This window comes from Cynoglossus semilaevis, chromosome 10, assembly GCF_000523025.1.
Source record: "Cynoglossus semilaevis isolate Cse_v1.0 chromosome 10, Cse_v1.0, whole genome shotgun sequence".
Taxonomy (NCBI): domain Eukaryota; kingdom Metazoa; phylum Chordata; class Actinopteri; order Pleuronectiformes; family Cynoglossidae; genus Cynoglossus; species Cynoglossus semilaevis.
Genome location: NC_024316.1, coordinates 13,460,199 through 13,483,498, shown reverse-complemented (window position 1 = coordinate 13,483,498; position 23,300 = coordinate 13,460,199). Strand labels below are relative to the sequence as shown.

General features: G+C 44.8%; 1 protein-coding gene across 5 annotated transcripts in view; it reads left to right on the top strand.

Moving 5' to 3' along the window:
• The window catches only part of rarga (retinoic acid receptor gamma a), a 62,588-nt gene extending 44,019 nt beyond the window's left edge, over positions 1 to 18,569 (top strand). For 4 of the 5 annotated variants that reach the window (XM_008318894.3, XM_008318895.3, XM_008318893.3 and 1 more), the window contains 7 exons: positions 12,749 to 12,897; positions 13,500 to 13,641; positions 14,634 to 14,797; positions 15,818 to 15,994; positions 16,317 to 16,521; positions 16,779 to 16,937; positions 17,025 to 18,569. In XM_008318894.3, coding sequence (XP_008317116.1) covers positions 12,749 to 12,897; positions 13,500 to 13,641; positions 14,634 to 14,797; positions 15,818 to 15,994; positions 16,317 to 16,521; positions 16,779 to 16,937; positions 17,025 to 17,386 — 1,358 coding nt within the window. In that variant the 3' untranslated portion in view covers positions 17,387 to 18,569. Of the gene's footprint in view, positions 1 to 10,564; positions 10,584 to 12,748; positions 12,898 to 13,499; positions 13,642 to 14,633; positions 14,798 to 15,817; positions 15,995 to 16,316; positions 16,522 to 16,778; positions 16,938 to 17,024 lie in introns of those variants that run through there. The other variant, XM_025059156.1, reaches the window with a different exon arrangement.
• The last annotated feature ends 4,731 nt before the right edge of the window (positions 18,570 to 23,300 follow it).

The window sequence follows — 23,300 nt, the reverse complement described above, 5'->3', positions numbered from 1 at the left end:
CCAGCCCGCTCTGCTCAGCCAGGGCAGCCCTGATGATAACAAGATGAGATTTGTTTATTTAATCAATCAGTCCTCAATGGCCTTTCCTTTTAACCCATTCGCACACATGCACATGTTTAAAAAATTAGGAAGTGCAGATACCGGCAGTGGTGCATTTTTCTTCCGGGGTCTTTGTTCTGAAAAATCAAAGTCCTGAGCTGCTGCCCCTGAGGGCGAGAGAGTTAAGTCCAGCAGAGGAGAGCGAAGTGGAGGCCGCTGTGCTGGTGTTCTGTTTCAGGCCCTCTGCGCTCACTAACCTTTGTAAACAAGGCTGCCCTATCCCCACACCAGAGGCCATGATGCCTCTCTTTACTAAAGCAGTTGCCCCTCATTGTCCTCATCAATGAGGCTGATGAATTGATGTTTGACTCTGATATCTCATTAAGCCGACCCAGCTGCACAGCAGAGGCACAGATCTGCTGCCACACTCGTCGCACTCGATGCACGTCGCACACAAAAATAGCCACTGGCTTTGTGAGAAGAGTCACCTGGCTGTGGAAGGAAGTTCACTGTGGTCAAACTGTTGAAAGGAAAAAAAAAGAAAAGAAAGAACCACAGTGTTAAAAAGTAAAAGGTCAAATGGAGGCTTTCAGGTGTCATTTGTGTGGAAACGCAATAACAAAAAAAAAAAGGGTTTGTGCCACAACTGCCTCATATTGAGTAAATTATTGTCCCGGCATTAAATCTGCAGCGGTGATAAGTGTCACTGTTGCTGGCTATTGGCCGAGGACATGGTCAGTTTTCCTGTTTTTTTCACCACAGGAGACCCCAATGTCAGAGGTGAGTCAGGGGCTACAGCCTGACCATCGTCACATCTCCACCATGTGTGCAGGTCTTGTCAACTCGCTGAAAAGGGGGAGCCTTTCAACCAGCTTGGCCTGTGTAATGCTCTTAAGTGCCTTATGCCACAGAGCTGGTGCTACATCTGAGCTGCCTCCACGTAAGGATAATGGACACTGATTTAGTCGTACGTCAATGAGAACTGAATTAGTCAACTAGCAGGAAAGCCATTTGAGAGAGCCTTTGCAGACCAATCCCCCGCTCTGTCAATGCTCATTTGCTTAGAAGAATGAGGCAATTCCGATTAGTTCTCCAGGGTCAGAAGAAGGGGAAGTTTGTGGTTTTTTTTCTCTCTCTCGTCCAAATACACGGGCAGCTCCATCTTTTTGGCCACGGCTCAGATATCAATCGTGATGCCTGAAAGTGGTCCTTAGGACACAGCGACGGGGCAGTTACAGATCACCTCCCCCCCCTCACCGCAATCTATCACTGGACGTGCAATCACACACGCGTCCACACACACACACACACACATGTGTGCGCTCTTTGTTTTCCGCTAATGTGCTGTTCAAATGTGAATTGGGGAGCTAATTGAAATGGGGGTGTATCTGAGCCGCGGTGGCAGAGAAATAAGAGCTTCCTGTGACCGCTGGCACATTCTGGCCCCCATCATTTTCTCCCTGATAGAAGTCGGCAGTTATTTCATTATAATTACCAAAGATTCAATTAAATGATTAGAATGCCTGAGGGGGGGCTGGGCCGAGAATGGATAGTGGCATCTTGTTCGGAGAGGAAGAGACAGGACAGGAAGTGAGTCTTATAATACGGTGGCTGCAGCTCTAATGGGGACTTGTCACTGCTGATATGCATACACCAACCCTGTTGATCCTTTCAAGATAGTGTCAAATGAAATGTGTTGCAGTTAAAAGGCTTAAGTAGTCAATTGGGCCAAGGTCAGTCAGTCAGAAGTGATATGGCTGTAGGGGGAAAGAAAACTGTCATTTGCTTCAGAAAACAATTATAACAATGTGAGTAAGTGAGCTGTTTGAACGCTTAATCTGAACAAGTGACCAGAGAACGAGAGGAATTCACCAAATACTCGGCGGTATTTACAATATTTGAATATAGACTATATATATATGTTTTTTTTTTAATGGACAGTGAAGCCTTGAGAGTTTGTAAAAAATCTTTGCTGGTTTTTGTAACACAGGTTAATTGTGCTCTTTCAGGGTTCAGTATCTCAGCGATTACTTTCAGGTCTTATAGTATGTAATCAATGTCTTAATTAACTTCTGAAGCGCTTGTCACAGGGTCATCCAAAACTGTGATCAGTCACCGAGCTCTCGACAAAGACAAACATCTTTTATCATCGGCTCTCCTTAAAATGGCTTTGTTGTACAGTTGTCACAGCGCGTTGTATTGAAGTAGCGTTAGCCATCGTCTCAGTCCCCACTAAAAATGTTCATTGATGTCGTAAAAGTGTGAGCGTGTCCTAACTTTCACACAGACTGTCATTTTAATGGAAAAATGGTCCGTTAACAGGGTCCACTTCCTAAGTACGGTCCACCATAAACACTTAACAAATGATGTATGTTAACGTAATCAAGGCTTCAGTGCAGTCATATAACGTGAGTGTGATTATAAAGTCGTCCGTCTCGTTGATAAAACACTTCACACAAACGCTTCAAACCGAGCTTGATCAGAACCATTTCAATTTAAATTATCACCGTGTCATTTTCCATTACAACACGTAGCTGGGAGCTCTTTTTCGGTACGAGTTGTGCTTGTGTTGCAGTATCACACAGCCTCGCTAACAGATCTGTCTCAGCCCTGCAGAGCCCATTAATAGTCAGTGCTGCCTATAAATAAACCAATGCCATCCCTGCAGTTGCTTTAATTTTCTTTTTCCTGCAGCACCTGCTGGTGTTTTTGCTCCAGCGCACGGAGAGAGCTCGTCAGCCGGCGCTTTGCGTGTGTCGACTTTGTGTGTGAATTCCCATATGTCAGTGTGTGTGTACAGTGTTATGTCCCTGTTTGGCTGCTGACGGGCACCCAAATCCAGACGCAGACCTTGTGCCAAGCTGGATTCCTCAGGGCCATGTTGGAATCCTGCTCTGCTTTAGTAGCAGTTTATAGCCCCTCGGCAGCGTCAGTGGCACCGCTGTAAATAAAACTCATCAACCATCATGTGGAAGCTGAATCTTTCACCTCCACCTCAGCTGTTTGTCTTCTCAAAGCTAAAGTATGCAGCTAGCCTGACTTATTGTTATTAAAAAAATTAAAAAATCAGCGTTCCTCCCCTGTAGGGGGCACTGTGAACACAGCTGTAAGTACTCTTTCATTAGGTCATGGGTTACGCTTGCAGACACAGTATTAATACTTTATATAACTCTGACCTGATAATCCTTTGCATAAAACATGTAGACATAGGTCGACTGATTTTTTTTCCCCCTGATGGCTTGATTGTAGCCCGTAGCTCCAACTTGTTCAATTTTAATACAGAAATTGTTGTTTTTCTTCACAAAGTCAGTCTTCATTGCAGCAACTAAGCTAATTCCATCTTTCACCTTGATTCGTTTTTTAAATTTTTTTTACCTTCAACATCATAAAAAAACGTTAGGAGAAACTACAGTCAGGCGGTACAATCCCAGCTTATGAACAACAGCTAAATATACTTAAATTTTACACATTAAAATGACAGGGACAATTGTTTTTTTGTGATTCTGACAAGTATATTTTGTAAAAAAAAAAAACGTTTTGGTTCCATTGTATTTTAGCCCTATATAAAAAAGCTTTTATTCCAAACCCTGAGAGAAATCCTGTGCTGCTGAAATCCTGTGGTGATGTTTTGTTAGCGACGGAGCTGATAAGCGTCACCTCAGCCAACTGTTAGCCTCGAGTGTATCAGCTCCACTCGGGTAGAGCGCGTACACTTTCATAAGTGCTTTCACAATAGTCTGTTGGCCACAGAGGTATTGTAGCTGCCCACCCTAACACCTTTGTCTGGCTGCAGCTATTGTGACTGTTGACTGTGAACAGCTCTGTGCCTGCCAGTCACATTTTCCCTTGGGCACTTGGCAGGCTGCAGTGTGTGTGCATGTGTATGAGCGCGTGTCCTACCTGGACATTTAGGAGGCGTCCATGATGTCCTGGTGCCGGCGCTCGTGAGAATGTATTTCACAGGTGAGAATGCCACGCTGTGTTGCTCATTCGTCTCTGTGTACAGTATACATAGCATGTAAGTGTACGTCAGCGTGGAGCCAAAGTGTGAGTCGAGTGTGAAGAGAGCAGTTCTGTTACCACCATGTTATTGACTGACAGCTTGGCTCCAGCGTTGCTAGCCTTGGGGCGCTCTGTTATGAGAACAGGATTGTTGGGGCAGCAAGGCCAGGACTGGAAACCTGGATTAGTCCAGATCTGCTGCCCGTCTTTCTGTGTGTGAACAGGTTGGATTTTTTTTTTTTTCCTGCTGTCGTTGGGCTAACTAGTGGAGACTGATGGAAGACAAATTGGCTCAGAGAGTGTGGTTATTTTTACTAGAATATAAAGTCAAATTTTCCCAACGTGCATAACGTGCCATGACCTCTTGGCTGTAAATGGATCATAAGTCAATTTGTATATTTTTAGCATTAGTTCAGTTGTCAGTGTGCAAACAAGTTGTGTGAGTGTTCACAGAATTCCTTTTTCCCTCAATTGAAATGTAAATATAAACACAATCTGAACACATGAGGAATTTAGGTCACATTTAAAAATCCATTCATGTTTTCAGTATTTACATGACGCTGCTCTGTCATTATGTTCTTCTTCTTCATGTCCATCTTCTCCTCACCTCCTTTAGCTTGGTGGCTATGTAACAACATTAGCAAGGAATCACTTACCGTATCAAACCTTTGGCTACACAGGTGATTAGTTAGGTTTTAAGTTTAATGTAAATCCAAAATAGAATTGATAGAATACGTTGGTTGACAGATAACAACAACACTCACACTGAGATATATTTATAGGAACTTAATACAGAAATCTTTTTCAGAGTTTCCCCCCAGATTACACATAATAGCTGACAGATCTTTGATTTTTTTTTTGAAAAAAAAATTTGAACACTTTAGCAAGAGTGTTTCCTGTAACAGGTTGGCATCACCAGCTTCCACCAGTGTACCTCCAGTAAATACCGTCATTTCACTCAAGCTGTACATTTCTCTATATGACACATAAAAGGGCTTTTTTTTCCCCTGAACACATGACTAACATTCATGAACAGACAAGCATGGGCATGTGGGGGAGGGGGAGGAGGTGGATCACATGTTTCTTCAGTAGCTAATCCATTCAGAGAACATTTTTTTAATTGTAGCCTGACCTTTGACTTAATGAGAGTCGGCTGTAGTTGTCCTGTCAGTGGACTCCGATTTATCCGCTCCTGCTCTTGTGTGTGTGTGTGTGTGTGTGTGTGTGTGCTTGAGCGCCGTGCATTTGCCAGAAAACATTGAGAGAAACCCAGCCAACCAGACAGACAGCCAGTTAGACAGGAAGCGATCCAGCAAAGGAGTTAGGGGCAGCTTGTGATGATTTATGCCTGGTTCAGGAATGCTGAATGAGTTCAGGGTACGCTGCTGTTGTGGGAACTAACTGAACGGATGGGCACTGTTCCTCAGTTCTGTACCTTCTTCTTTGAAAAGTAACTGTCAAGTCAAGAAAATGTGACTTCCCCATATCTGTCTCTAACAAGTCTCTCATCAAATCAAGATGTCAGGTAAAGGAGGAAATTAGTCACTCAAACGTCTTGATATCTTCTTCACTGATCTGGCAGACTCTGAGCATAGAAACACAGTTGGGCAACCGGTCGGCTACAAAGTCAAAACAGAACTTTCTCACAGTGGTATAGCAGACAGTGTGTGTAATGACTGTGACTGTTCTCGTCTGCTGTCTGCTTTTTAGGTTAGCAGAAGAAAAAACAAGTCTTTGACTTTCATGGACTATTTATAGTATCTTTTCAGGATCAGGTGAGTTCATGTGAGGCTTTGCTTTCCAATTTCTGTCATTGAAGTACAGATGATTGACCAAATGCCGGGCAATCAATCTCTGACCCCCAAAAAAGCCACCTGGTCAGGTCCCCCCCTTCAGAAATAGCTTTCACAGAAGCAATGAATGTTTGTTGCCTTCATAAAAACCTCTGCTATTCTTGGAGCACGTCTGTCACAGAATTGCTCGTGCGTCTTTGATCAAGCCAAGCTTTAAAATCAATTATTCACTCAAGGGACCAATGACAATAGTAATACCATTACTGGATATTTTACTGTGTTTACCAGTTGTTCCTAGAGACTGGACAAGAACCAGGGAGATGCTTTATGGCAGAGAGGTTTCAGTTTGCCAAATAAATGTCCTGATTAAAAAAAAAATCCTTTATTTAGGGGTCTATCAAGCATAAATCATAAAATACAAATCCAACATCTATCTATCTATATATCTACATATGCTTTTTAGAGCTATATATGTATATATATATATATATGTATATATACTGTATACTGTAGTACTACTGCTATTAGAGGTTAGTTGTCTGCGTTCTCTTGGGCGGCCGTGGTTCCCCAATGAGCTGGAGTGAATACTACTGTTGTTGTTTACACTATCCTCCTTTCCCCTCACTTCCTCTCGCAGGGCCAGTCTGTAGCCACAGCTGAACTACTTCTACTTTTGTAAGTTTCTATTGTTGTGGGGAGGAAGCAATAGCAATTGAACAAGCGCGAGTGCCAGAGACAGACAGGTGAGAGCCAGGGCTACAGATGGTGAGAGGAAGTCTGGGAGGACAAGAAACAAGCCCGGGATCAAAGCCTCAAGATTTCCCTCGATGACTCTGCCGTCCTCTCGTCTCTCCTCACCTCGCCTGTCTGCCTGTCTCCACTGTCTGCCTGCCTGCTTCCTCACCTGCCCGTGACTCCCCCTGTCTCTTTGACATGATCAATGGCGCCAGATTGTCAGCTTTTTGGGTTCACTCTCCAGTCACTGAAGAGGAACTGTGCTCCTCTCTGTCTTCTGTCGGGCAGATGAAGAGTCAGCTGGAGCTCACCGCGGGGATGGGTGGGCACATTTCTTCCACTGGGCTGCGCTCGACCGTCCGTTTTCTCCCTCGCATTAGCCATATAAGGCCAATTACTGAAATCCTTTAATTGAAATTATCTTTGCTCTGCCCCCCCCACCTCGCTCCCCACCGTCCTTTCTCAGGTCTTTTCTCAGGAGTATTTTAACAGGATTTATTTTTTCTAGCAGCTGAAACGTTACTGTACAAATTTGTATGTTTGAAGACAAGTTGTTTGTTTCTTAAAAGGGTTTGTGGTGCAGGGAAAAGGGGAAGGAGGGAGGGGGGGGGTCTTGATGCCAAATGTTCACTTGGCTGACTCCATCAGAAAAATATCAAAAGGCTCTTTATGGGGTGCTGTAAAGAAGAAAGGGTGTTTTGAGAGTTTGACCAGACTGTGAGGGTAATTGTACTTTTTAAAACGTGCCCCGAGGACACGGGCTTCTCCCACCTGCTGCCGCTGCTGCTCCGCTCGTCGCTCTTTATATCCATGAGCTTTAGATGAAGGAGTGAGGTGAGCATGTGTGTTGGCAGGAGTTTTGTGTGCCATGTCACACTGAGTCAGTGTCAGAAGTCTGTGTCCGTCTGGGTCCACAGCCCAAACTTTCTTTACCACATGTATATCCTGCCTCGGGTCATGTGATCGTGAGCATTCATACGTATTTCAGACTTTCTGTGTGCGTCATGGCTTTCTGCTGAGAGTAACAGAAGAATGTAAGTTCCTCCAGGGCACCACTCTGTGTGTGTGTGTGTTCAGTGTGTGTGTGTGTGTGTGTGTGTTCAGTGTGTATGTGTGGTTATGTCTGGTTTCTCACTCTTACTATCTGGTGTTTTCACCACTCTAAGCGGAGCCATCTTCTGGTCGGCAACCTAGTTTTATCTTGTTTTTAAAGACTGCATGGTGAGGCCCCTCAGCGCGCGCGCGTGTGTGTGTGTGTGTGTGTGTGTGTGTGTGTGTCGGAGGCCAGGTAATGAGCTTTTTGACAGCTGTTGAAAAGCTTTGCTACTGCTCAGCACCTTTTAATGAAGGTGTCCTTCGTTCATGTCAACACCCAGACGAGCAGGAGTGTACACAGACACACACACACACAGACACACACCGACACACACCGACACACACACACACACACACACACACAAACAATCCTCTCTTCTCTCTCTCTTCCCTTTTCCACTTTGTCGACTGAAAGTGCACGTGTGACTGGTCCGTACTGTCACCCGTGCAGTCAGTGACCCCGACGACCTGTCACCTAAAAAAACTCACAGGTGACTCATCCGACCTTCAGAGGAGCCTCAGTTTTATGTGACCTGTGGAAAAGGTGTAGCTCACTGAGGAAGATGAACCAGAGGCCACACAAGCTGTGACGGAGATCCTCCGGAAAGACTGGTACAGAGAAGAGGAAGGAAATGAGCCTGTTGTGTAGGAGCTCGCAGCAGAAGCCTCAGAGAGATGGCAGGAAGACGTGGGCAGAGAGGCACTGAGAAGGAGCCTTGAAACATGTTGGCACGGCCGACCAGGGTGTGGTGCGTTCTTTTCCTCTTTCGTTCTCAGTTCTTCATGGAAACCTTTCGCTCTGCTGATGGTCACACAGTCGCCGCCCTCTGGTGCCGCAGCCCTGTGCTTACGGGGTGAGCAGCCAATGGGAGCCTCCCGGTGTGCCAGCGAGTCTTCCAGCCCACTTCACCATCCTCTCTCAATCTGCTCCCCTTCTGCCACTGTCTGCCCACTGCCCACCCCTCTTTTCACACCGAGCCCTCCTGTGTGCCCCTCGCACACTGTCTCCAAGTCTCGCACGCTCTTTCACTGCACACAGCATTCAACAAGAACACGCAAGCTTTACAGACTGTTTAATGAAGGTAGAGATGGAGACAAAGGCCTCACATGCCTGTGCTTGCAGAAAAGAGAGAGGAACACGGGCTCACGCTGACCCACAGACAATTTGTTTAAAGGCAGAGTAGGCAGCAATTTACTGAAAACAACAGAAAAAATCAATTATTTTAATCCATACAATATATTTCATGTATTTCTTTCATATTTATATTTATACAGTTCATATTGTCATAAATAATAAGGATATTGCTGTGTCGTAGCTGGATTGATAACAACCAACACTAGGTGGCAGGTTGGAGTAAGAATAAGATTTGCTTACATGACCTCATACTTAGAGAAAAGTGTCCATTGTTATAAACACATTTCTAAATAAAACCTTTGAGTTGGAGAAATGCAAGTATTTGTTTAAAAAACAAAACAAAGAGGAGCTGGAACAACGAGAGCAACACCAAAATATGGTTAGGGGTGTACAGCCCCACGGAAGATTTTTTTCTTTCCCACCCAGCTGTACTATATAGCTGTAGGTGATATCGTGTTGACTGGGCTTTTTTGAACTTAATAAATGGGACTTTCAAGAAAATTCACAGCACCACCTACAGGGGAGAAAGGAATGCTGTGTGTCAACAGACAGACATTAATACAAAACTACACTGGAGTTAATTGTTAAAATCACAACAAAAAAATAAATAAATCATAGTTCCCTTTCAAAGGACTAAGCGTCAGCGCTGCACCAGTACACCACCAGTGTGTGGCAGCAGAGAGTGGAGTCAGATATACACAAATAAACAGCTACAAATATAAGCCCCACCTGTGCCATGTGTTAATGTACATACACTGGGCCTCCCCACCCCCCCACACACGCACACTGCCTGTGCATTTGCTCTCACACATGCCAACTCTAGCCCCTCAGTGGAACACTGTTCCACTGTAGTGAAGATTCAATCGCTGAGAAGTCACGTAGGCAAAATCTGCAGCCCTATTGTGAAAGAATACTTGTTACTGTGCCAGAATGTCATATGCTGCTCACTTAAAAGGAGTGTGTTGCAACACAAAACATGAGCCACGTCATGTCATGTGTATGCAAACACACACACACACACAGTGTGTTCCTCTTACTCAGTTGTTTTCCATCCCCTATTGTATCTGTTGAATCTAAAGGGAAATCGATTGGCCCGTTTGACCTAACCTCAAATGAAATGTAATTGACCTCGTTGAAGTTGCCTTCTGCTGCGCAGATATCCCTCGCCATGTGCAGTTACGTTTCACTGCTAACGAGGTTGGAGAGAATGATGTGCTCCACATCCAGCTCAGGCCGAATCACTTAAGTGGAATGGAGGGGGAATTACTCGGTGGGCTGTGTGGACTAGCCTGTAGCTAGCGCTAGCTTGGAGCTCGTGAGTATTTATAGGAGTGTAGAGTACCAGCTGTAGTTTGGAGCCAACAGAGCACAGTATGTGTTTATGTGACCAGTGGATTAGGTCCTGTAAGTGCAGCCGAGCCCCTCGCTCACAGAGAGAGAGAGCATTGAGAGAAAGGATTAGGGAGTAAACTGATATTTAGCAGGAAATGAACAGTGGCTACTGATAACCCGGCCATCCCTCCTACTAGCCTCCTCCTCCTCTTCCTCCTCTTGTCTCAAACAGCAGCCACCCACCTTCGCAGCTCCTCTCATCTCCCGTGTCCGTCATCAGCTCACAGTCCTTGGCCCCGGCAGATTGTCATGTAAATGATGCCCGGGCCTCGGAGCACTGATAAGGAGGGCCTCTCCTTTCACAGAGCTCTGTTTTCTAAACAGTGATGAGCTGAGTTGAGGAGACCGAGGAAAGGTTGCCTGAGTAGGCTCCGTTACCGCGGCGCCCCAGGGTGAGTGGCGTGAGTGATTTGGATGGGGTTGGCTAAATGGAGTGAATGTTGGAGGAGGTGGCTGCAGGAGTCATGTTCTCTGGCACCAATCAGGTCCACAGTGTGACAGAGCCTGATGTGTTTGCTCTTCCTCTCACTGCTGGCCATTGTCTTGTCGACTGGCCCTCTCTCTCTCTCTCTCTATCTCTCTCTCTCTCCATTCAGTCCGTGTCCTCCGATGCTGGTTACTCGATGCTGCAAAAATGATCCGTCCTTTTTTTTGCGAAAAAAGGCCTGTCAGCGCTCAGTCTGGAGCCTCATTTGCTGCTGTTATTATTGCATAAACACTGAGGTTCATGGCACGTTCAGAGGGTTGTTGCTCTCCCGCTGACCCCTCTGTTTGGTTGCAAACTGGCCAAGGAGATATGAGGAGAGCATGCTGCAGAAACACTCAGCCGGCTGAAACTCCAGGTCTAAGATTGATTTGCACATTTGGCAGCGGCATCGCTCCTAAAAAATAATGGAAAACATCTTTGCCTCCAGCAGAGCAAGGCTTTCAAAGAAAAGAAATTTGAATGCGGATTCTGAAGAGTCAAATATAAAAATACATATGAAAAACAGATGTTAGATCAGCAGCAGCAACAAATGAAAAATGTCTAGCACACTGTATTGCTGTTACTATCATTAATGAGGCCGGAGCGAGCCAGCTGTAGCAGCGGTGATAGTGAGTGGTCAGTCAGCGTGGTCTTGAACAAGACCAGCAACTGTTGTCTCCTCTCCTCTCCTCTCCTCTCTTCTCCCTTCTGCCCCTTTCTCTGTTTTTTATCAAATTCCTCTTTTTATGCCCCTTCTTTTTTCTTCTTTTTGAAGTCTCCCCCTCTTGTAAAAGGCCAAGCTGGTGGTTTTCGCCTCCGTCTTGGGTGTGAGAGAGGGGAGGAGAGGAGGCTGTAGGTTAAGTTTAGGCTAGCGCTCTGTGCTTTCCATTGAAGGTGCTGGGGGGTTGTGGGGCAGTAAAAGTTAGAATTTTAGAGCCTCCCTGTTTTTTTATTTTATGATTGGCCTTTTTTACGGGCTGGGAGCTACAGCTGGTGGTGTGAATAGCTGCCCAAGGTGACCGAGTCCCAATAAAGTGCAGGCCAGCCGGGCTGGGGCCTCCAGTCCAGCCATGGGACCGCCTTTATAGGCTGCCTTACGAGCTTAGGCCTCTATTAAAACCTGGCAGGGCTGCACTGAGGAATTTAGGGCCAGGAAACAAGAGAAAAATAGGGTTTGTGTGTCAGGGGGTAGTCGGATGCCATTGGGGAGGGTGAAGTTTGAGGGCGACCAAGGGTGAGAGTTGAAAGAAGTGTTGTTGGTTGAAGGGGGGATAACATGTGTGTCTGTGTGCTTGTGCAGGCTAACATGTGTGACGGGGGTCTGCTTCTATGTGTGTGCGGCGGCTTATGTTTCTCTGGGGATGTATGGAATCCATACGCAGCACACTTGACCTCACAAAGGAGCCTATGTGGGTTTCACTTTGGACCATAGAGGAGTTTAACGCAGCAGAGTGAGAGTGGGACCGGAGGCCGCGCTGATGTCATCGCCGTGTTCCACTCTGGACGGCGGAGGGGAGTCTGACATGTGTCGGTGTGTGTGTGTGTCGGTGTGTGTGCGTGTCATTGTATTTTGATGTCAGTGTGTGGAATGAGGAAGAGCCTGCTTTGACACTTGGCTTCAACAGCTCAGTGTGTACCTGGCCTTATCACACAACCTGTCAGTCAGTGGCACTTTTGGTTTAACGCTGTAAAAATTCCTTGGCTCTGGGTTCAGACACGGTGCCTCCCTTTGTTTCTCTGTCTTCATGAAAAACAAGTGTCCCAAACATGAACCTGATTGCAGTCATTAGAAGTGCAATTAGCCAGAAGTTACACAGAGTTCATCTCCCGTCTTCATCTTTAATTTTTTTATTTTTTTTTGTATTTTGAATCAACATCAAACTCGGTCTTTCTTTCTCCATCTGTTGTGAATAGAAGCGTTTTTTTTAAACACACATATAAGATGTCAAGGGACCTGCTGTCAGCTGCCTGTCTTATCACTCATGAGAGCAGGTCAAACATGTCCTGGTCTGCTGATCCACTGACAGTGCACAGTAGCTGCATATTTGTCACATACTCACCGCGTCTGTGTCTGTGTCTTTGTCTTCACAGCCGTGGAGACCCAGAGCACCAGCTCAGAGGAGATGGTGCCCAGCTCTCCGTCTCCACCTCCACCGCCTCGTGTCTACAAACCCTGCTTCGTGTGCCAGGACAAGTCCTCGGGGTACCACTATGGGGTCAGCTCCTGTGAGGGCTGCAAGGTGAGGAGGCAGAGCTGCAGCCCTTCTTCATCTCTTTTACATCCATAAACAAAGGCAGGGTGATAAAAGTCGTCCGTCTGTGTTTTGTGAGAACTCTAATGCCCCATGGGTTACTGTTGGGGGCAAAATGATTGGCCCTGGTAAGAACATTGTAAACAAGGGTCAATTCTCTATCAGTTTGGGGGTCCTTATGTAAACATATAGGAAAGTGAAGGAAAGTGAACTACTTGTCACTGTGACACAGCTCACCACTGCACACGACCAAATGTGACCTCTGTTTTTAACCCATCACCAAAGTGAACAGTGGGCAGCTGTAAGGGCAGCAGTGTGTGGGCACGGTGCCTTGCTCACAGCACCTCAGTGGTAACTTGGCAGCTGGTGGACTCAAACCTGAAGCCTTCCGGACTCAAGTCCGCTTCCAAAATCCACTGCCCCCATGGTGGTGGCTGTACATACAAACATATTATTTATTTGCCAATATAGAGGTAGTATGTACAGAACTGCTGGATCAGAGGAAACACACCAACCTAAACTGGAGAAAACTATTCAGTTTCACATTTTTGATCATTTCTCTCGTTTGTCTCTGATTCTTTATTATCCAGGGATTTTTCCGCCGCAGCATCCAGAAGAACATGGTGTACACCTGCCACCGAGACAAAAACTGTCAGATCAACAAGGTCACACGCAACCGCTGTCAGTACTGCAGGCTGCAGAAGTGCTTCGAGGTCGGCATGTCGAAGGAAGGTGAGACCCCCGAGGACCCGAGGCTTTCTTACAAAACACGAGCGTGGAAAACTCACACACACAGTCGATGTTTTTAATTTCCTTTGGCTCCGATCTCATCTGATTTGGATGGAACCGTCCCATAAAAGATGTGACCTGATTCACACAGTGTGAAACTACTGAATCTAATAAAGCTCAGCGTGAGACTCTGGGAAACTATGCAGCAGAGAGACAGAAGCAGATGATGAGCCTGCCAGGGGTGGTGATCAGGGCGAGGCTGGGCACTGAACCAATCATATGACTAATCATTCGACGAATGATTCTCACTTCCTGTTTCACAACAAAAACCCTGTCCCTCTGGCATACACAAACACGCAGCTTACAGTTGTTAAAAAGCAAATGTTGGCCTCTGACAAAGACCTTTTTGTTCAACTCAAACACACAGTTGCATTCTGTATTTTTTCTTTCTGTTGAGTTTGCGTCGTGGAGGGGTGTGTCCGAGTGGCTGTCACTGTGCCTGTGGGACATGTACGTGGGTGTAATGTTTGTGTGGGATGTGTGTTACGACCGGGATCACATTGTGCCTCTGCTATTACTGGATATCCTGAGAGGAAGGAAAGTAGGGAAGGAGGAGGAAGAGGAGGAGGTGGGAGAGGAGGCAGGGAGGAGAGAGGGGAGGACTGGATTGTGTGCGCTGGTCAAGTGGATAGATAGATGGGCAAGGAAAGGCCTGAGTGATAAGGAGAAGATAGCCTGTGTCCATAAAGTGCAAAAGGAAATATGTTGAAACTGTTAAGATGAACCTTGGTAGCCTGTGAGGTCCAGCGGTGAACACGTCGTCCCTGACAGTGGTGACAAGACACTGAGCACATGAGTGCAGCGGATGTTTTTACACCGATCACAGATAGAGGAGCGGACCACTGTGTGGGGCTGATCTGTGGACATGCAATTGAAAAAAAAAAAAAAAAAGGGATTGGTGCTGAATCTCTGTGTCTCTGTTTGTCTTCACACAGCCGTGCGCAACGACAGGAACAAGAAGAAGAAGGACGTGAAGGAGGAGGTGGTGCTTCCTGAGAGCTACGAACTGAGCGGAGAGTTGGAGGAGTTGGTCAATAAAGTCAGCAAAGCCCACCAAGAGACGTGCCCCTCCCTCTGCCAGCTGGGCAAATACACCACCGTAAGTCACACGCTGAAGAAAATGGTTAGCGTTCATGCTAAGGACACAAGGTGTAAAGAAAAGTGGTTAGCATTCATGCTAAAGACACAAGGTGTAAAGAAAAGTGGTTAGCGTTCATGCTAAGCTCCTTAGCGTTCATGCTAAGCTTCTTAGCGTTCATGCTAAGGGACACAAGGTGAAAAAAGAGGTTAGCACTCCGGCCTTACACCAGCAACATCACAGGTATGCCGGTTACATGTTAAAATAAATCCAAGTTATGTAAAAATAATGGCTAGTGATAGCCTAGCAGCTACAGTTCACTGTTTCAGTCACCAATGTTTCTGTATGGTGTTTCATTCTCTGTGTACTTTGATTTTCTTGAATGTGAATGTGATCACTTTGCTCGATGACTGATGGGTTTTAAAAAGAGTTAACTGTAGAATAGTTTTTTAAATAAATACATTTTTAACTAGTGATAGCCAATATTTTTTTAAATAAATACATTTTTAAATCAGACAGGATTCTTTTTCAACCAACGAGGAAGTACGTTGATCCAGTAAATGCAAATAATGTCTTCTAAACTCGAAAACATCTTAAAAATTGGAGAAACCGAAATCAGTTCACTTTTACAAACTCACCACAATCTATGACTTATCAGAAACAGTGACCATGTAGTAGTTGATGTGTCACTGATCGTAAACTCTTCATGTTGCAACACACAAGCCACGCCTACAAACGTGTAATAAAGTTATTCCCTCATACTGTGTGTGGCAACTTTGTCCGAGGCGTCACTGAGAGCTCCCTAAGTTGCATGCAAAGACGTAAATTCACCGTAGCTTTCCCAACAGAGTGGTGGCTTAACTAATTCAGTTCCCCATTAAGCCATCTGTGTGGCCTCTGAATGATGGATGGTACATGTAAATGGATTTTTCTTCCCTGATTGATGTAAAATGTAAATGTGTTGCGAGGCCTGGCTGCATGCGATGCAAACAGAGCTGCAGTGAACAGTGGGTGTTTCTCTTTTGTCATTGTCTGCTGCAGAACTCCAGTGCAGAGCACCGTGTCCAGCTGGATCTGGGTCTGTGGGACAAGTTCAGTGAGCTGTCCACCAAGTGCATCATTAAGATTGTGGAATTTGCCAAACGGCTGCCAGGATTCACCACCCTCACCATCGCAGACCAGATCACTCTGCTGAAGTCGGCCTGTCTGGACATACTGGTGAGAAAGCCATTGTAAAACGTTCTTATTTCCCCCTCATTCACTTTGATTAATGTTTCAAAAGAACCGTTTATTCAGAGGTGCTGTAACACTGACATCCAGTGGTGAAAAATGGTAGTGTAGAAAAGTTAAACCCAACATTCCCGAGGAATTTGTTGTGAGAATAAAATGAAACACTGTACTGACACCTGCCAGAACACTTGAATCAATGTTTTGGTAAAACACTTTTTTTCCGACGGCTCACCGACATTTTCCTTTTGGTAAAACACTTGTAACTTTTTTCCGACGGCTCACCGACATTTTCATGCTACTGTGTGCACAGATGCTGAGGATCTGTACACGCTACACTCCAGAACAGGACACTATGACCTTCTCAGATGGTCTGACTCTGAACCGGACTCAGATGCACAACGCTGGGTTTGGACCGCTCACAGACCTGGTGTTTGCCTTTGCTGGTCAGCTTCTACCTTTGGAAATGGACGATACGGAAACTGGCCTCCTCAGTGCCATCTGCCTCATCTGTGGAGGTACTGCACGCGTGCAATTACACAGTTATGACCTGCTGGCATGAGAGTTAACGTAAAAAAAATAATATTTTTTTAAAGTTCACAAAGGGTTTATTTATGTAAAATATACTTATTATTGTTATTGTTATTATTATTACGATATTATATTTAAACAGAGCAACAGCAAGTTTCTTTTATTGCAGGGAGTCTTTATAAAACATCTATTTCCTGTTTCCTCCTCATTTAAAAAAAACATCTATTTCCTGTTTCCTCCTCAGATCGTATGGATCTAGAAGAACCCCAGAAAGTGGACAAACTCCAAGAACCTCTACTGGAGGCTCTGAAGATCTACGCCCGCCGCCGTCGCCCCAACAAACCTCACATGTTCCCCCGCATGCTGATGAAGATCACTGACCTCAGGGGAATCAGCACCAAAGGTCAGGACATGAAGGAATTTATAAAATCGTCCTTTTTTTTTATTATGACGTGAAATCATAACCGTCTTTTCGGCCGTGTGTCTCCAGGTGCAGAGAGAGCCATCACTCTGAAGATGGAGATCCCAGGTCCGATGCCGCCTCTGATCAGAGAGATGCTGGAGAACCCCGAGGCGTTCGAGGACCAAACAGAGTGCAACGACAGCCCGCCCCCACCTCCGCCTCCGCCACCTCCGCCGCCAGCTACAGTGAAGCAGGAAGCCGAGGACGAGGACGACAGCTGGGCTACGGAAAACGGCAGCGAGCCTTCACCGGAGGAGGAGGACGAGGACGACGATGATGACGTGGGAGACGAGGAGAGAGACAGGGGCTCGGACAGTGACGGGGAGTCCTGGGGGGCTCTGGATGCCATCGATGGGGCGAGGAAAGGCCTTTTTGGGAGGGCACAGTGAACACAGCATTTCATACACACAATCACGCACTCACACACACACGTTACACACACACACACACACACACTCAGCACAACCTCACTCACCTTGCCACCTCAAGAACATGCTGGCCTTCCCTCCTCCCCCCTCCTTCCTCCCCCTTCTGTCTCTATTTACTGCACATCACTGTGTCCTCAGCGGAGCACAGCAGAGCCTTATGTGTACAGACACTTATAACTCAGGCCACATGGTCCATGACGAGTGAACTACAGGAGGATAAAGGAGAGATGACAGTGAGGTGTATGAACTCCTGGTGGAGCGGAGGGGAGCGTTAATGTGATGAAAAGAACAGAACCTCTCTGAGAACGCGTTAACGTCTACTTTCTCTGCTTTTTTTTTTTTTTTTTTAGTTTCTTTGTCTTTTTCCAAAAGGGGGAACGGCCAAACCAGACACCAGAACTGAGCAGTTGATCGTGGTTGGGTTTTTTTTTTGTTTTTTTGTTATTGTTGTTTTGTTTTGTTTGTTTTTTTAAAGCACATTTCTCAGAAGCAAACAGGAATACAGGGCAAAACCAAATTAAGTATGCTAATCTTTTTGTTTTATTGTGTTAATCGTTTTCTTTTTTTTTTTTCCAATTTATGAATAAGTCCATACATATCTATATATGCCATTATATTTTGTCTTTATTTGTTATTCTGGTTTTATATATGAATCCTGTAGACATGTTGTGTTTTTTCCTTGAAGAGCTTTCCTGAGAAGATATTCAGAGGGAAAGATGGGTAATCAGAACTGGCTGGGTCTTCCTCATCAGCTGCCGACGCTTGGCCGGGGGCCTTTCTTTTCTTTTCTTTTCTTTTTTTGTTTTTTGGGCACTTTGGCTCACTGTGGACGTCAACGATAATCAACCTAGAGGACTATTGTTATGTTGCAGTAACTTTAATTGGTTTCTGTTATCAGGGAATTGGCTTCGTTCTATTTGTTTTTGCTCTTGTTGCAGCCAATGTTGACACAGACAATGCTGAAAGTTAGTATCTTTGTGCCAAAGTTAGAAGTCATGATCCGAGCAGGACTGGAGAAGACTACTGGCAGGAAGTCCAGCAGTGAGAGCTCACTCACACTCATGCACTAACACAGGGGTCTGCAACCTGCAACACCAGAGGAGACCATTCAAAAAAAAAAACAACAAAAAAAACAAATAAAAATCACAAGGAGTTGTATAAACAATTTTACAGAATGCTATCAAATGACAAAATAATAATTTTTTGTTATTAATTTACCTGTTATATGGTTATTAATTTACCTGTTACATCACAGGAAAAAAAAAACACATCACAAAAACCTCATATTCTAACCCCTCTTCCACTTCCTGCGCTGCTGCAAAAATATTTCATACCTGTTTCTCTTTAACGTTGACATATTGTTTTGTTAGCAACAAGCTAACTGAGGTGCAGCCAGTACAATTGGTTTAAATTTGATTTCCCATAATTCAGTGTCTGTAAATTTGAAGTTTATATTTTTTTTAATTTAAAAACCACAGTCACTAATATTAAAAACCTACAACGGGCGGAAGAGCCGCATTAGGCCCAGGAGCCACGGGTTGCAGACCTCTCACAAACACACCCCTGATCTCATGCACCGTACAGTTTAGGACAATATTATTACCATCCTTAACAACAGTTTGATTTTTTTATAGTAAACTCTGGGTGCCAAGACTTTCAAAGAATTTCAAGAATTTTTATAAAAAAAGGACCAATATTAACAAACGTGTGTCACTATAACCTCGACTCCCACCTTCCTGTTTGACTGTGGGGACAGTGTTCTTTGGGTTCAATGGCTCTCTATTCTGTCCCCAAATGTATTCCACACCTGCATGGTCAGAGATTTATCTCATTTGACCAAACAGTTTCCAGCAGGTGGCGACAGTCGTTGGAATGGCACCCTAAAAAAAAAACACCTTACATTGTATAAAAACACTTTTTTTAATTAGTTGCTTAAAAAAATATTTTTTAGATTTGCTAATAATTCTGCCCTCAACTGTACATCGATTTCTACAGTGAATATGTGAAAAACACTCCAGTCCACTCCTGTCACTCTGCCCTCAGCTGTACCAGATCTCCACCACGTTGAGTGTGCGACACCGAGACTCACACTTGATTGTAGTAAATGTAGCACTTTTGTGATCCAGTACTGGAGTACGGCACAACTCATCCACCGAGAGCAGAGTCACTGCGTCTCCATCAGTACTACATCTTCACGTTTGAATGCAATCCACCGCCAGCCATTGTCAGTGGCCTCATACACACACACACGTCCAGACACCTGTGTGAGCACATCCACACGTGGTAGCGACACGTGAGCACCCACACCATGATCAAAAACGTATGCAAGTAGGAAGCAGGAATCCTTATGGAGGACATCTAACAATCAGACTCAGGGCTTTTCAGTAAGGACCAAATCCTAGCTGCTTTCGTGCACGCTAGCAACAGGCAATATTTATGTGTGTACTGACTCCGTTTTGATCAGCTCCACCCTCCCACGTGTACATAGAAGGTAACAAGTCTGAAAGAAAAAAAAAACAAAACAGCACGGGTGCCAGCAGGACTGTCCCAGCAGGGTGGGGCAAATCATCCTCTTTGTGGACTCCCATCGCTGCCCCACCTGTGCCACCCGCTGGCGTTCAGGCCCCAAATCTACCTTCTCATCCCAAAAGCCATTATATCATCATTATGTCTCCTTGTGTATATTTTTACTTCTCTCTCCAGAGGAGGCGTGGAAGACTGTATGTTCTCATGTATTATGTCTACTATTGCCAAAACGTCTCAGCAGGCTGTGGGCTGATGGAGGTCAGCTGATGTACAGCACAGATTGGGTTTTTTTTTTCTTGGTCTCATTGAAGCAATATGAACTTCCTGTGTAGCAGGTCAAGGCCCCATTGTCAGGATATGGGCCGGTCTCCTCAGTTGGAGTCGTGTGAATGTGTGTTTCTTCTATGTGTGTGAATGCTGCATTCATGTTTTCACCTCTCGGTTTGGTGCTGTCGCAGAGCATCGTCTGTGCGATGACCTCATCCTCCATGTCTCTGCTGGGCTGTCAAGATATTGATGATGGTAACGCAGGCAGAATGTTGAGATTATGTTGTTTTGTTTTGATGATTATTTTTCTTCTCTTTTCAACATGGCCAAGGTGTTGTCTCCCCCTCTGTTTATGTCAACTCTTGTCATACAAAGAAAAGCCATATAAACAGTAAGAGGCACAATAAACTACTTTTGTGAGATAACTCGGCTGTTTGTTGTTGTTTTCATCCTACAATGCAGATATTCTGTGCGTCACATCTGAATGACTTTAGATGCACGATACCTGGACTCGACGTTAGAGGGAGCTCTTGCACCATGGCCACGACTGAAAAGAGCCGCTTCCTGCAGTAATGTTCATCCTGCAGGAAGGATGACACCGGGGTCCGGTGGGTCAGGGAGAGTTGTGGGTGCAGTGGCTCGTAAATCATAAACTGCCGCAGAACAAGGACATCAGATAAAAGTCTCTTCCTATGATTTGTTCGCCTGAGTGCAGGTGATGGTGTTAAAAGAAGCATCACAGTTACTCTCTCCTATACTTTTGTTTTATGGATACAGTGGTCGGTAAGTTTAAAATAAATCTTTTCATGTGTTTGTGAAGCTCGCCCGGGAAACACTAATGACACGTGACCACATTTACTGAAGGACGAGCGGAATTTTCTTCTGAAGTTATGGGTAAACTTGTTGGTTTGATGGCAGGGTTTTAGTGGTGTTTTGGTAGCAAACTATTTTTATTTTTAAAATGTTGAAATATTATGTAATTTCGTTTCAGGCAACTCGTCACTAAAGCTCGAAATATTGCAACTCCGTATACTGTGACACGTGACCATATTTAGTAAGGAACTAAATGAGACGTTACATCTGAATTAATGGTTAAAACTGTCTGTTTAGGACAGAAGTCGATTCCATTTTGGTAGGAAACTATTTTCTTTTGGTTTTAAAACATGTTTTTATTTTGTTAAATCATTACTGCAACTACAAATACTGGAAATACTTTCTTCAACAATATTTTTATTTGGGGTATTTTGTTGGTGCTAAACTAGCTTGCCCTAGTTTAGCACCAACAACAAAATAGGAATTACTTTTTTTTACAGTTTTGTACAGTTTTTTGCTTTTATTTTAGTTGTGTTTCTTCACCCTTTAGTCATCATGTCAATACATTTCCTCCTCTCCCTGTGTTTTTCATTTTGTCCTTTTGCCATTTTACTCCTCTCCACTCTCCTGTTCCTTTGCCCACTTTTTTACTTCAGCCCCAGACTCCCTAATCCTATTTTCTGTAGGAAATGCCTTTTTCCACTTTTATATCCCACTTCTATTGTCAGAAATGGAAAGTAAACCTACTTTATTGATGTTTTCATGAGTTTACACTTACCTTTTAGTATCAGTTGTTGTTTTTATGATCCGAGAAGGAGACTGTTTTTCTTGTGGCTTCACTCGGGCGGCCATTTTGGGTCGTGTGTCTGTGTTTTTGTGTCAGTCCACAGTGGAAAAAATTAAAAGCCTTTGGTTTCAAATAGAACAGAAGGTAATTCATTATCATATGTGCATAAATGGGAGGAGTAAAGTGAAGAAATATTCAAACACTACATTTTTTTGGTATTATTTAATATTATGATATTTTCTGCAAAATATGGCAGGTGCTAATGGGCTTAAAATGTTAATAAAGACAAACCAAAAGGTAATTAATGGTTTTTGTTTTAAATGTACATTTCCAGGTGGCTATTAGTTGCTAAGCAGATACACAAACCAACAGATACTTTCTGACCAACAGAACTCAGAAAGTCAAAGTCAACAACTCCCTCTCCAACCTCCGCTCCACCTCCACTGGCTCCCCCCAAGGCTGTGTTCTCTCATCTCTCCTCTTTATCCTCTACACCAACGACTGCAGAACCACACAGCCCAACTGCCACTTGGTTAAGTACGCTGACGACACCGTTCTTCTTTCACTCCTGTCCGGCCCCTCACAACACCACGGCCCAGCGTTACAGGAGTTCGTAGACTGGTGTGATAAAATACATACATATATGACTTGTTGCTCATAGGTGACTAGAAGTGTATGGTGGTGTGTTTTTCTTCTGCCTCTTTTTTTTTTCTTTTGCAAGAGATCAGGACATTCCTTGAAAAAAAGAAAAGTAATTAAGACCCGACCAGCAGGTGGCAGTAATGCAACTTACAGCCCAACTGCCACTTGGTTAAGTACGCTGACGACACCGTTCTTCTTTCACTCCTGTCCGGCCCCTCACAACACCACGGCCCAGCGTTACAGGAGTTCGTAGACTGGTGTGATAGTTCAAAACTGGAACTGAACGTCAACAAAACCAAGGATATGGTGGTGACCTTCTCCAACAAACGGAAGGTCCTGGCTGCTGCGCTTCCCACCATCATTCACGGGAAGGCGGTGGAGCTTACTGAGGAATACAAATACCTGGGCACCACCTTTGACAACCAGCTGAAATTCTCAGCCAACACTGAGGAGATTCTCAGCAAATGTCACCAGCGTCTCTACCTCCTCAGAAAACTCAACTCCTTCGAAGTCAGCAAAGACATCCTGCTGACTTTCTACTACTCCTTCTTGGAAAGCATCATGACTTTCTCCATAACCTGTTGGTTCGACTCAATTAGTTTAAAGAATAAGAACAGACTGCTGAGAATCACCTCAATTTGCACCAAAATCATTGGCCTACCTGTCAGAGATCTTACACTTATCCACAATCAACAAACTCTCAGACAAGCAGTCAAAATCATCAACGACCCTTCACACATCCTCCACCCAGCCTTTCAATGGCTCCCTTCCGGACGACGTCTACGCTGCCCCGCCTGCAGGACTGAGAGGCGGAAAGCCACCTTTGTCCCCAAAGCCGTC